Source organism: Anser anser, assembly GCF_964211835.1.
Source record: "Anser anser genome assembly, chromosome: 2".
Lineage (NCBI taxonomy): Eukaryota > Metazoa > Chordata > Aves > Anseriformes > Anatidae > Anser > Anser anser.
The window spans coordinates 35,764,155-35,776,677 of record NC_139721.1 but is presented as its reverse complement, the minus strand read 5'-3'; the positions used below and the strand labels follow the sequence as shown (position 1 = coordinate 35,776,677).

At 34.6% G+C, this 12,523-nt stretch overlaps 1 protein-coding gene across 8 annotated transcripts in view; it reads left to right on the top strand.

Annotated features, from left to right (window-relative positions):
• Positions 1-12,523, top strand: part of LOC310895626 (uncharacterized protein C8orf34 homolog) — a 237,785-nt gene that overhangs the window by 54,681 nt on the left and 170,581 nt on the right. For all 8 annotated transcript variants that reach the window (XR_014580803.1, XM_083827128.1, XM_083827124.1 and 5 more), the window contains 2 exons: positions 5,553-5,581; positions 12,149-12,318. Coding sequence is in view for 7 of the 8 variants with exons in the window: in XM_083827128.1 (XP_083683254.1) it covers positions 5,553-5,581; positions 12,149-12,318 (199 nt within the window). In the remaining variant the exon portion in view is untranslated. The remainder of the gene's footprint in view (positions 1-5,552; positions 5,582-12,148; positions 12,319-12,523) is intronic.

Genomic DNA, 12,523 nt, shown 5'->3' with positions numbered 1-12,523 from the left:
TAGGAAAATGCATAAGCTATTTGTAACTCCCATTGGGCAGAATGGTGGTATTCTAACATAAGTTAAAGTAGTAACATTTTATTTTCTTTTGACTAGGAATGCATTGTGCATTTGGAAAATATGCGTCTTTAGAAAAATCTCAGCTTATTTTTGTTGTGTTATTTCTTCCTGTAGTTATTTAAGGAGCACAAATAGAAGTAAAAATGGTAGATGTCTCTGAAGTTTCACAAGCTTTTTTCTCATTGGAATACCTGTTCTATAGTTTCAGGTATGTATAGAATATGAAGATATTGCAAGATTTTGAACTAGTATAAAGCTTCTCAGGAATAATGCAGCAGGCAGGTAATTTAAGACTTGCCATTTCAAAAAGACCTGAACTCATACAGTACCTGCTGTTTTGAAAATGAATTTTATGTTATTGAACTTTGAGCATCAAAGTCTTAAAATCACTTTCCAAAGAGGAATAATACCACAGAGTGGAGAGACATTATGTACTTCATTAGTTTTATTTGTTACAGGGGAGCAGCAGCAAATGAAACTGTTCTGCTAAGAACTGCATATGAAAGAGCTAGGCATTTTTAAGGTTCATAGAATTATTAACAATGTGTTTTATGTTTTCTTTTGTTTTTGAAAGAAAGTTAATTCCTGATGAACTAGAAATTAAGCAGGATGTCTCAGGCAGAAGGTCTTTATTGTGGAAAATACTCTTTATAAACTGAAAAAAAATATATTTTATTTCATTATTACATGGTGCAGATACATTTTGGGAGGTGGCATTTTCATCAAAGAAGGTGCTTTAATGATCACTTTCATTTCTCCATTCTTACTGTTCTGCTGTTTCAAAGTTGCCATAGGGGTGGAAGATTGGGAACAGAAATCTAAGATATTTGTGAAAGAACAAAGAAGAGTTTTGTACATGTATGGTCAATTTAATAAACCATGTTTGTTTTTGTTGCTATTAGTTGTTTTGTTGTTATTAGTTTTTTGTTTGTTTTTTAAAGGCATGATAATCAACCAGTCTAATATTTTAGGTACAAAAAACAAACAAACAAAAATGTAAGTTGCGAGGTTAATACAATGCGATATGCTTTTGGGGAATCTGCTTAATGCAGGTGTGATAATACTAATTAAAGTATAAGTATAAAGTTGCATTATTATATTACGTTGGCTTGTAGATGTGTTTCCTTTAATCCTATTGTGCCAGAACTTTCTTGCAATCAGAAGGTACCTTGTTCTTCAAATTCTTTTCAAAAACTATGCTATTGACAAGATGAAAGTGTTTTAATTGAGATTGGCTGTGCCAGCATGAACAGCCCCACTCCAGATTTGCTACTGATCGGAGATGGCAGTAGTTGTGGCTGTGGAGCATTTCTGAAGGACTGTGAAAGCATGTTCAGACCAATTACTTTGTTGTTCCAGCACCCTCATAGCACAGAGAGTCATTACATTCAAAAGTAGAAACAAGTGCCCTGAATCTGTCTGTGTAATTCACTGGACAGCCAAGTGGGCTATGTCCTTGTGAAGCCTGATCAAAATTCAACACCCTTAATTAATTACCAAAGGGAGGATTTTTACAGACATAAAACTGGCAGACAGATAGCTAACTAATTCCCACTGTAAACCTTGCCTGTGAACCTAAGCTGATGGTGGCAAGCAAAGCTCTCACCCCTTTAATCAGAATACTGCACTTTTTCTTTGCAAAAAGTAAGAATGGTGGGACTATTGTGTAGCTGTCAATCATAGTATGATATAAAACTATAGCAAACGTTGTCTATGAGAAACAGCTGCTCTGAGAGAAAGGGTAAAGTACACTCCTTTATTTCTGAAGGATTTGCCTTTGACATCAGAAGACTTTCCCCAACAAAGGGAGAAGAACTTTTTCAACAGTCCCCTTCTTATCCACTGCTCAGTCAGTGGCTTGAGGCAGAGCAATGATGAAGCAGCCCTAAAACTTCCATTCTCTACATTCAGCATCACGTAGAGTCAGGCTTTAAATGCTTTAAACTGAAGAAAGTCAGAAAAAAATTGTTCCTAATAACTTATATTCTAACAAAGCTGTTGGATTCAAGTTTGAACAAACTGGGTATGCCAGTTTCTCTGGTATTAGAGTTTTTTGTTGATTTGGATTAAGTTGTGATGAGAAGTGGCCCCTTCTCGTGGAATACACTGACCCTTTGTCTCTAGCATTCTGTGATATTTACAATAACATTTTCCTATTTAGAATATATAAAAAGCATTTTTCCTCTTTTCTATTGCATGAAAGCCACATAGAAACAATGGAAATAACTGTACAAGGTACAGAGAGCATAACCAATTATTTGTTGTCAGATATACAAAATAAAGTGGAAAGAGTTTTGTTTGAAAAATTCTGATCTCAAAATATTAGTAATTATGGGAATCAGAGAGAACAACCATTGTTACCATTATTTTGTAGGAATTAATGGTTTTTGAAGTTGTCACTGTACTGCTTGAAAATAGTGTAACTGACAATAACCTATATGACTACCAAAAAGTCACGGAGTCGTAGAATCACAGAATCATCTCAAGAGTGTGCTAAGAGTTAAGAGAATAATAGAAATCCTAAATACTCTTCTATGGTAATTATGAATATCAATTTCTCTAGTTGCTTTCTCAAGGATTATGGATTAAACTGTTTCCCTTTTTAATGTTGTGGTAGTATATACAATGAGATTAATTCTGTGTTTCATCCTCAGGTTATATTCTTTTTTTACAGTCATTCCGGGTTTTTACTTGACGAACCACAGTGTGAAAACTGGAGCCTGTATTATTCCACATGCACCCAAAAAATCACCTCACTCTTACGATTTTCTGTCTGCTGCACACAGGAGGAGTGCTTCTGCTCAATTTCAGCAATGACATTTTGTTAGTTTGGCAACAAAAGAAAATTTATAAGAGTGGGCATACACTAATGCAGTAAAATCTTGGGGGAAAAAAAAAAGAGCAGCAATTTTAAACCCACCTTTTATGGCTTAATTTGTCTTGTTCTCTGCTAATTGAGTTGCTTTACCAGTAATTAATAGAGTTTTGTTAATATTAATGGGGCTTAAACCATAACATAGAGATCTTTTTGACTGGCAGTATGGTAAATCCTACCTCCAGAAAAAGCCCCATGCCAAGATTACTGCAACAAGCTCTTTATGAAATTTCTTCCTTAGAATCTCTTTTCTTTTCTCTTGATTCCACATCAAAGAGAGAAAGAAAAAGGGTTTTCAGGTTTGGTTCTGTGATTGCAAAGATAAGTTTTCTAAACTTTTAAAATCTTATTTTTGTAAGATGTCCTTGGATACTGCTTTACATCTACACATTTATCTGAGAAATATATTTAGTTTTGCTATCAAGCTACTGCTTGCAATTTAGAAGAGAGGAAACTTGAGGCATTCTGGTAAGTTGAATTACTGAGCTTACTCTTCTCTAAATTCAGAGTAAATTCCGGGGAAATGGTGGGACTTCTGCAGAAAAGCAGTGTAATAAAAGCACTCCTTCAAACTCTGGATGTTTCCCACTTTATGTGTTTACATGTAGCAGTCAGAGAAGCTAATAGATCTTTTTGGGTGGGGCATATAGTTGTGCATGCAGTTTTTCCAATTTGTCATTCAGTACTTCCAGTATTGATCTTTGATTAGCAAGATAGGCAGTTGAATAGTGAAAGCATTTGTCATTTTTTTTGGAATGGAGTCTTGCAAATGACATGGTTACCTTTTGTAGTTTCCTTTGCCATACATGAAAATAAATATACGTAATCAGTAAATCAACACAGGGAAAAATTGCTCCTGTTTATTCATAGTTTAAATTCTAGCAGCCGTTCTATGTTCCATAATGAACCTGCTTCTTTTGTGGGTTTACTCCCAGGTTTCAAAGACCAATTCACAGAGCATCCTCTGTGAAAGCACATGAAAAGGGGACCAACCTCTAATTTGAGGAAATAAACTCAAATCAAAACAAAATGAACTGTCTTAAAATTATAGGAACTTGCTGAGAAGTTTGTATGTTTGGAGAAAGCATTGTGGTTGTAAAATGAATTGATCATGGTTGGGCAAAATAAGCCAAATGCGATGGAGAGCTTGTTGATGGAAATCAAGTTTTCAGGGCTGTTATTAAGAGAATTTTGAATTACATTTTTTTGCTACCTCCAAGAAAATATTTATCTGCTCTCTAGTAAGTGCCCATACAGCTCTGGGGATTGAAGAAAATAGATTTCATAACACATTAAAGTTCTCTTGAATGATTCAGGTTGGTGCAACCTGCTGATTATACTGTATGGACATAGTGTAGTGTCTGGCCTCAATAAAAAACTTGAGTTCTTAAAACATACAAATAGCTGTGAGGGATGGAATGGTTAGACAAAATGGATCTTGTTCAGTGTAATCTATTTTATCACCGCTGAATGATTGAAAGTATTCTTCCGAACTAAGAATTAGTAACATAGAGTTAATGATGTAATACAGTAAAAAAAAAAAAAAAATCATATAGTTAAGGTATACCAAATAGTGAGAAATAAAAAATGTTATGGAAATAAGCTTTTACTGTTGCAATCTTTAGTGTGATTTTAGAAAGAATAACTCTGTTCAGCTGAAACCACATATTTTGCAATATCATCAGTTGCATTCCTTAAAAGATGTCTTGATTACTCAATATGAATTAGAAAACTTTTAAGTACATATTCTTTTTATGCATGGGTACTTCCACTCTTTATTTTCACCACCTGGAGATGCTTTTCTTTGGTTTTTGAATGGAAGTTCTATGCTGGTAATCTTTCTTATCAAACCTCATGGGAACCTGGGAAATGCTTTGCTTTCAATAAATCAGAATTTTCAATATGATAGTATTAAATGTGTGATTAGTTGATCTCACCATGTGATATGACTGAGACATGTAGATATGTCATAAATTCTGAGACCAGCTATGCATATCTAATGTGCTACAGGACAGCCATAGTTAAAAGAGTTTTGTGACATGATGAAAGCAAACGCAGGAAAGACTCAGGCAGAAGGGCATGAGTCATGAAGGCAATACATAAGTTGTTGTTTAGAGGATTTAGAAAAACTGTTTTGCATTGGATTGTGAAATTTTATGAGATTTTACTCTCTTTAAGTTCCTTTGGTTTTCATAGAAACACTTTTATGTTGAACCATGGAAAAGAGAGAAGGGTCATGCCCCTTTGCCCCTGTAATTGTATCATGCTACTATGCATTCTGGTCAGGCTGAGATTTGCATAATGTGTCCATATTTAAATATTAAATTGATGTTTTAATTTTAGAAAGCAGGTAGAAGTATACTTAAGCTTTACTAGCACCTCTACTGTATCCATTTCCATAGTTTTTTGATAATTCATTTTGGTAACATCGCAGCTGAAGAAAGTTAAGAGCGTATTGTTTCTAGGCAATTTCACTAATGCAGCAAAATATGATACATTGTGTGGTAGAGAACAACATGGAAACTTCAGAGTAAACTTCTTTATTTCCTGCAGTGAAATACATTTCTAGAAAGGATGTTTCTAATTTTTTACTTTTTTTAATTATTTTTTTTTTCAGGCATTGCTATTTCTGATGAACTTGATAAGGTAAGATTTACTGTATGCCTGATGAACAGGCAGCTGATTGTGATAATTTTAGGCAATGAGAACTACATATGCCTGTCCTGGTACACACTCTTCAGTTCTTTTGGGTTCAGAGGAAGTTTGGGTATGGAAAGCTATATGGGTAAGTACTGCATATGTTGATGCATTAAGAGCTTGTTCCAGGATGGGCTGTCAGTTATGGGAAGAAAAATCTCACTGAGATTTAAGGAACTCTTAATGAGGCCATGAAAATGCTTTTGATCTTAATGCCATCTTTGCTTAATATCTGTTGTGTTACTTTAATGGTGTTCTTTTGGAAATGTTAAGTTTTGAATATCTTTAATTCACGAAGTCATGTCATTGGGTGGCTTTCTCATTGTCAGATATGATTTGAGAAAATGTTTAGGAACATTTTTTGATCCGATCAGGAATTCACAGGCCATAAAGAGCAGTCTTCAATTTCTTGCTGAATGCTCCATACAATAATCTCTTCTGTTTTGACTATTTTGATATGCTACATAGTGTACCTGAATTTTAATTTTAACTGTAATGAACTCTATGCTGAAAGAGTAATCCAACTAATTTATCAGTGTTCCAAAGGAAACAGAACACATTTTCCTTTCCTATTCTCTCCACTGGACAGCAGTACATGTACACTGTCGAGAATAATAGTGTTCTTGGTGTCAGAAACTATTACTGTCAGGGAGATAAGATCAAAAAGCATATAAGGCACAGGAATATTTCCTGATATAAGATACAATTTTGAAAATGTCTTCTCCTTCTCTTGGTAAGATGAGAGTACAATTCTATTTGACACAAATGCATGTGAAATACCTCCACTCGATTTTGCAGGAAGGGCCAGTGAGACAACATTGATCACTGTTACCATGCAATCATGTACATGTGAAGCTGCCATTTCAAAGCCATGGATTTTTATTTTTTTTATCATTTTGGCCTTAATCTTACTCTATCTCATTGCTCATATTAAAAATATAAATGGAGTCTAAGTTGTCCTTCCTACCATTACCTAAACTGTGCTCAGAAGTGATGAAAAAACATCTAGCAAAGCCTTTCTGTTACAACCCTTTTATTTAAGAGTACTAACAAAGAAGCCGTCTTAATTTAGCTTTGTTGAAAGAAATATGAAAAGCTGCTTTGAGAGAGTGGGGGATGGGGGAGGACATCTTAGACTAGAGCCTGCTATCACATACTTCTCCACTTATAAAGAGAAATTTCTGTTGGATTTGTTTTTTTCCAAGATGATAGATTATTTCTCAAAAAAGTGTGGAGGTTGAGGTGGGGAACATCATTGGTAAATTTCTTCAGGATGTACTCTGAGTGAAGAGTTAATTTTCCTTTCCTCACCATATAATTTATTGTTTACAATTTAAAATTGGAAATATTTTTTGTATAAAATTTGATATAATGTTAAATGCGGCGAATAGCATACACTACCTGACCTTTACAACAACTTTACAATATTGCATCTGCTTTAACATCTATTTCTGATGAGGACAGGTAATGTGAATGCTCTTGAAATCAAAAATTACTTGGAAAATAAAAAAAATTAAATATAAAACTCTTAACATACTTCCTTTGTACAGCCCTGCTCAACTGGCTTACAGGATAGACTTAATGAAAATACATACTTTCTGTCTCCATGGGCTTAAGTGAACTCTTGTTTTGCCCCTTAAGGATTTTTAATGGACATAAAGGCTACACCTGTATGAAGAAGTTAAGCATGGCAAGGACCATTCTGTGAAAGGAATCAGCCCAGGTTCATGTTGTTAGCCCTCTGTCCTACAACAGGGCAACTACATGCAGCCTGTCCCCTAGAAATGATCCCTTGCACATATTAATTCCCAAAAGTTTCGCGTGACCTGTTTGTAAGAGTGTTATTTGGCTTGGGCCAGAAACAACCAAGGACTGTCTGATAATGGTTTCACAGTATATACAATTTAATTTGATCTCAACTGAGCATGTTCCCATGCAATGTTTATATTTTGGGTATAAATGTAGCCAAGTTCATTGTAATTCCCAGAAATACATGCTGATAATACAGCTTCCTTATCTGGGCTGCAGCAGCAAGGAATCATTTTTAAAAGCATATTCATATCTGGATTTTGGATTAATCATATAACCCTTCAGGTGCGTGTGGTAGGTCCCAAACGTGGTATTAGATTCTTTTATACTGTTGGCATTAGTTAGATATCATGAGAGGCATAAAATTAAACATCATAATAAATTATTCTATATGCTTTTCCTTGCTTTATTTTTCTGAGAGTTGAGAGCATCCTTGCCAATTGGGACAGAGCCCATAATCCTGTTCTTTAATCTGTGGTTTAGATTATGAACCAAGAGAAAACAGAGAAAACTAGTGTATATTTATCTTTGTTAACATTTAAGCATATATTTTTTAAAAAAATAATTTCATTCTGGCTGCAGTAACCTTTAGTCACTTTTGTCAGGTGAGTACTTGATCAATATCTCTGGATGATGTAACTCCTCCTCCAAGTAATCCAGTTAATTTGTTTGTTGCTTAGTTACCCAAGCATTTGAATTTGGAAAACTAGTTTGCTCTGAATTGCAATCACTGTTCTGGAAGGGCATTTCATTTAAATAGACTCTCATCAAATACCTGCTATTATTACCTTTGTGCCAGTACTCAGGGATTTAGACCAAGATAAAGGTAGAGAAAACATAGGCAGATTTAGTCAGTCTTTCAGTTGCATCGGAAGCTTTCAGTTTGACAGAATCTAATAAAATTTCAGAATTTTATTGGCATAATTGCACAAAAAATCCCTAAGACTACTGCATTTAAACCAGATTTCTTGTATAGATTTCCTACTTCATTTCATTTATTTCAGATTTGCAGTTTGGTTTCATTTCTCTAGATGATTCAGCCTACTTCTCAATCTAGGCTGGGGAAGCTGTATAAAATCAGCAACTGACACTGCAAGTACAGTGTGTAAGGAATGAAAATGAGAAGGGATGTCTTGTGACTCACAGATTTTAAGGCTGAAGTGCAGAGTTAATATGATACAAATTTCTGAATCAACTCACCTTCTTTACTGCTGAACAGAAACAACGCATGAAAGGGTGCATTTTTTAAAGAACCTCATAAATATCAAGAATTTTCTGTAAACAGATAAAGAATTTGAGCTAGAATTTTACCCTTTCTGTGAAATTCTAATTTGGTTAAAAAATTCTGGAGAAAAGCATTGAGTTCACTGTGAGTTTCAGGGTTTTCCCCAAGTCTGTGAGGACTCTAGAAGACCCTACTTGTTTACTACATCGCATAGTAAATTATAGTATGTGTTGCATTGTAACATGTCTGCATTGTAAGGCACATTGAGGTAAAACATAGCCAGGATGCTACAGTGCATACTTCATGCAGTGTGTTTCAAATTTGTATATTTGTTCACATTTCAGCAATATTTCTGAGACAGACCATGGAAAATTAGGTGCTCACACCCTTTACTTCTTGCCAGTCAGAGACTGACTAAAATAATGACATTATAAAACTATTTAAAAGGGCATAGGGGAAGGTTTATTCATCTTCTGGCTTTTAATTCTCTAAAAGCTTTGCAAATCTTTTCCAAGAGTTATTCATTTTATTTATTTATTTATTTTCTGTGCTGTGTCTAGGGTATGCTTTCTTCTTATGAGTAGTATTACTACAAATAGTACAGCTTATATTTAACAACTACTCTACATCATCATCAAAAAAAAAAAGTCTGCTCACGCCAAAATTTTCCTCACTGTGGAGGTTTTCTCAAAATCCATATTGGCAATTAGGAATACAGAGCTTTTAAAGTTATGCTTAAGCAAATGGGTACACAGATATTGATATGCTCCCTCATAGGGGCTGCATATCGCAACCACGTCTCAAGTCAATGTGAGATGAGACTTAGCTGTCCTCCAGTGTTTCCCTTATCCTCGTTTCCACATAAAGTAAGCCTGTGGCTGTCAAGTTGGTAGCCACTGATAGGGGTGCTAGGTGGATGACACTGGACAGAACCATAAAGCAATGGTGCACACCAAGGTCACTATCGATCTCTTTATTTATGGGGGAATAAAAATTGGAAATCAGTTAAGATTCTAAGGTTTATATTAAAAAAAAAAAAAACTAAAAACTTGACTGGGAACAGAATGCTTCATCTAAATTGATTAAAGCTTTTGAAATAAGGTGCCAAACAAATGCCTTATATAGCTCTCAATAGAGCTGTCTCTGATTCCTCATTTTCTGTTTTCACTCTGGTTGCTTATGTAGTTGAAAGGAAGAAAATAAATTAGGTCACTGAAACTGTGGTGCACTAATTAACAAGATTCAAAATTGGAAGCAAGGTAATAAAGTGAGGCAAAGCATGACTATGTAATGTAAATTACATTTCTGTTAAGCAGAGTATGAAAGTACTACTTTAATCCATGAAATGTCTAGAGAAGAAATCAGCATAACAAGGACAGACACCGCATTCACGGTTTACTTATTCACATGCTGGTGGTGGAGTGTACAGTGTCTGCAAAAAGTTGCAGTACTGAAAAAAGGCAAATTTTTAGCTGCTCTTCCTTTTTTGCTTAGGTAACTGACAGCTTTTAACAAGATTGACACTGCCAGTTGTTGCAAAGTTAAACTAGCACAGACCTTTTTTTTTTTTTTTTTTTTTATTCATTATTAGAAATTATCCAAGGGAGAAAGGGAAGAGAGAAAACGGCTAGGGTAACAGAAAGAAACTTCAGAAGGGGCCAAATACTTCTTACTTACAGAAACTATTGTAGACACCTTGTGTGATGAAGGCATTGTGTGCAGTGAAGTAATTTTTCCTAGCTCATAGGCATATGATGGTAGTCACACCTGTTACAGGTTATATCTGCCAATTGACCCGAGGCCACCATCTACATTACCCAGCTATGACACAGCACCAGACAGATACATAAAATATATATTTATAAGAACATTAAAAAAAAAAAAAAAAAGACATCAGTGTTTAGATATCTGAAAACCTCTGAAGTCATGGTGTTTTTCTCAGATTTCTGTATTGGCTGTGTTTAACTTTCAGCGGTCATACCTTGCAGAAAATAGGCATAGTGTGAAAAGTAAATTCAATTGATGGAAAACTCTGGACAGATTAGTATAGAGAGTGGAGTGTGCACTCCACACACACAATGCAAATTGCAGAAAACAAAATAACAAGAGTGAGACAAATCCAGGGGCTATTTTGTATTTGGCTCTGTCAGATGGAAGCTCTTGGAATTTGACTGAGCAAAATTACAACATCTAGCCAGAGTGGGATAGGTATATTTGTATGAAAGCAGTTTGCACATTTTTTTGTTTACTTTCTTTAGTGAAGACCTCTACTTCAAACTGGGCTTTTACCATAGCTGTATCAATTAGTAGGAGACTTGTAGGAGACAAAATGGTTTGTTTTCAGGAAGATAGGAAAATATGGTTGCTAAGTTAACTAATCACTGTGCTATCGTTTTTCTAGATGCTTCTTGTTTGGGAAGTGTTGGTTTATGGCAGGAATATTTACTGAGATACTGATCTATGTAACACACCAAAGGATTTGTTTTCCTATTTCCTTCTGTCTTTAGAAGATAGGAATAGATTATATCTCTCCTAATTAGGAACACTGTATTTGAAATCTCTTTGCTATACTAGAAGAGTTTATTAAAGCAAAATTAATATTTCTGCTCCATTGTTTCATTATGTCTGTTTTTTTGTATCTATGCTCTATGCCTTTTTTTTTTATTTGTTTGATTGCACTGTTGTGCTTGACCCTTTCTCAACAACCTTTCTCATAACACCAAAAAAAGAAATACTCACCCCTTCACAACAGTTTTCACATACAATTTTTAGGGACAATTTTTTTTCCTCATTCTATATTCCTAATATAAATTCAAAGCAAATCACCACTATTGTTTTGAATATTTCAGTTGCATTTTGCTTGCTTCTAGTAATCCTCTTCAGCTATCTTCTTCCAGTAAGTGGTTAAAAATATGAGTACTAGTTTCAGAAATGCGTTTTATTAAAATGTTAATACCATTTTCAGAATTGAAGGATACATTATGTAAATCCCAGCAGGGTTATTTTTAAAATGCCAAATGCAGATATATTTTTCAGTTTTGCATTTATACATTATGCAAATAAGAGAGATGCTATTAATCTACAACAGTCGTTTGGTTGGGATGTTCATTATGCAGTGACCTCATCTGTTGCTTAGCATAACTGACACCATATGGGTTCTAAGAGTTGTGCATTTATTAAAAATATGTAATTTTTCAATATGAATTGATAAATACCGTATTTCTCCAGTTGATATTGAAAAGCAAGGAGAGGTTTGAGGCAACAGGGTGGGCAAATTTTTCTTGGAATTTTTTTAACAGAAATCTTTTCATTAGTCTATGATTCTTTCTGAATGTTACTTTGTCCTCTGAAATTTTAATATATTGCTATATTATTATTATTTTTTTAATGAATAGTATTATTTTCTGTCCTTTTTCTCTTTACATGTCCAGTTGAAAACAAGTAGTACAGTGCTTTTTTATTATTATTTTTTTTCTCTTCAGGACACAACAGGTTTTAATACCCCCCTTCTCAGACCTCGTGTGATTGGAGAATGGATTGGTCGTGAAGAGAATGATGCAGATCCACTAGCTGCTGAGATGCTGCAGCCACCAATACCAAGAAGTAAAAATGAGCAGTGGGACAGCGAGGATAGCAGCAGTCCTGGTGGAAGGTGGGAAATTTGTTATGCCTAGAAATTTTATACTTTTCTCATTTCTGAAGGAGAGCTTTTTTTTTTCTTTTTTTTTTTTTTTTTAATTTTTTTATGAGAGCAGAATGCAGGACTTCTAAAGTTCCATGCTGTAGTGTGGCAGCATGCACAATAAATGGGAGACACTGTTATGTGACTAGTTTCTTCGGTGCTTTTGCATATGATT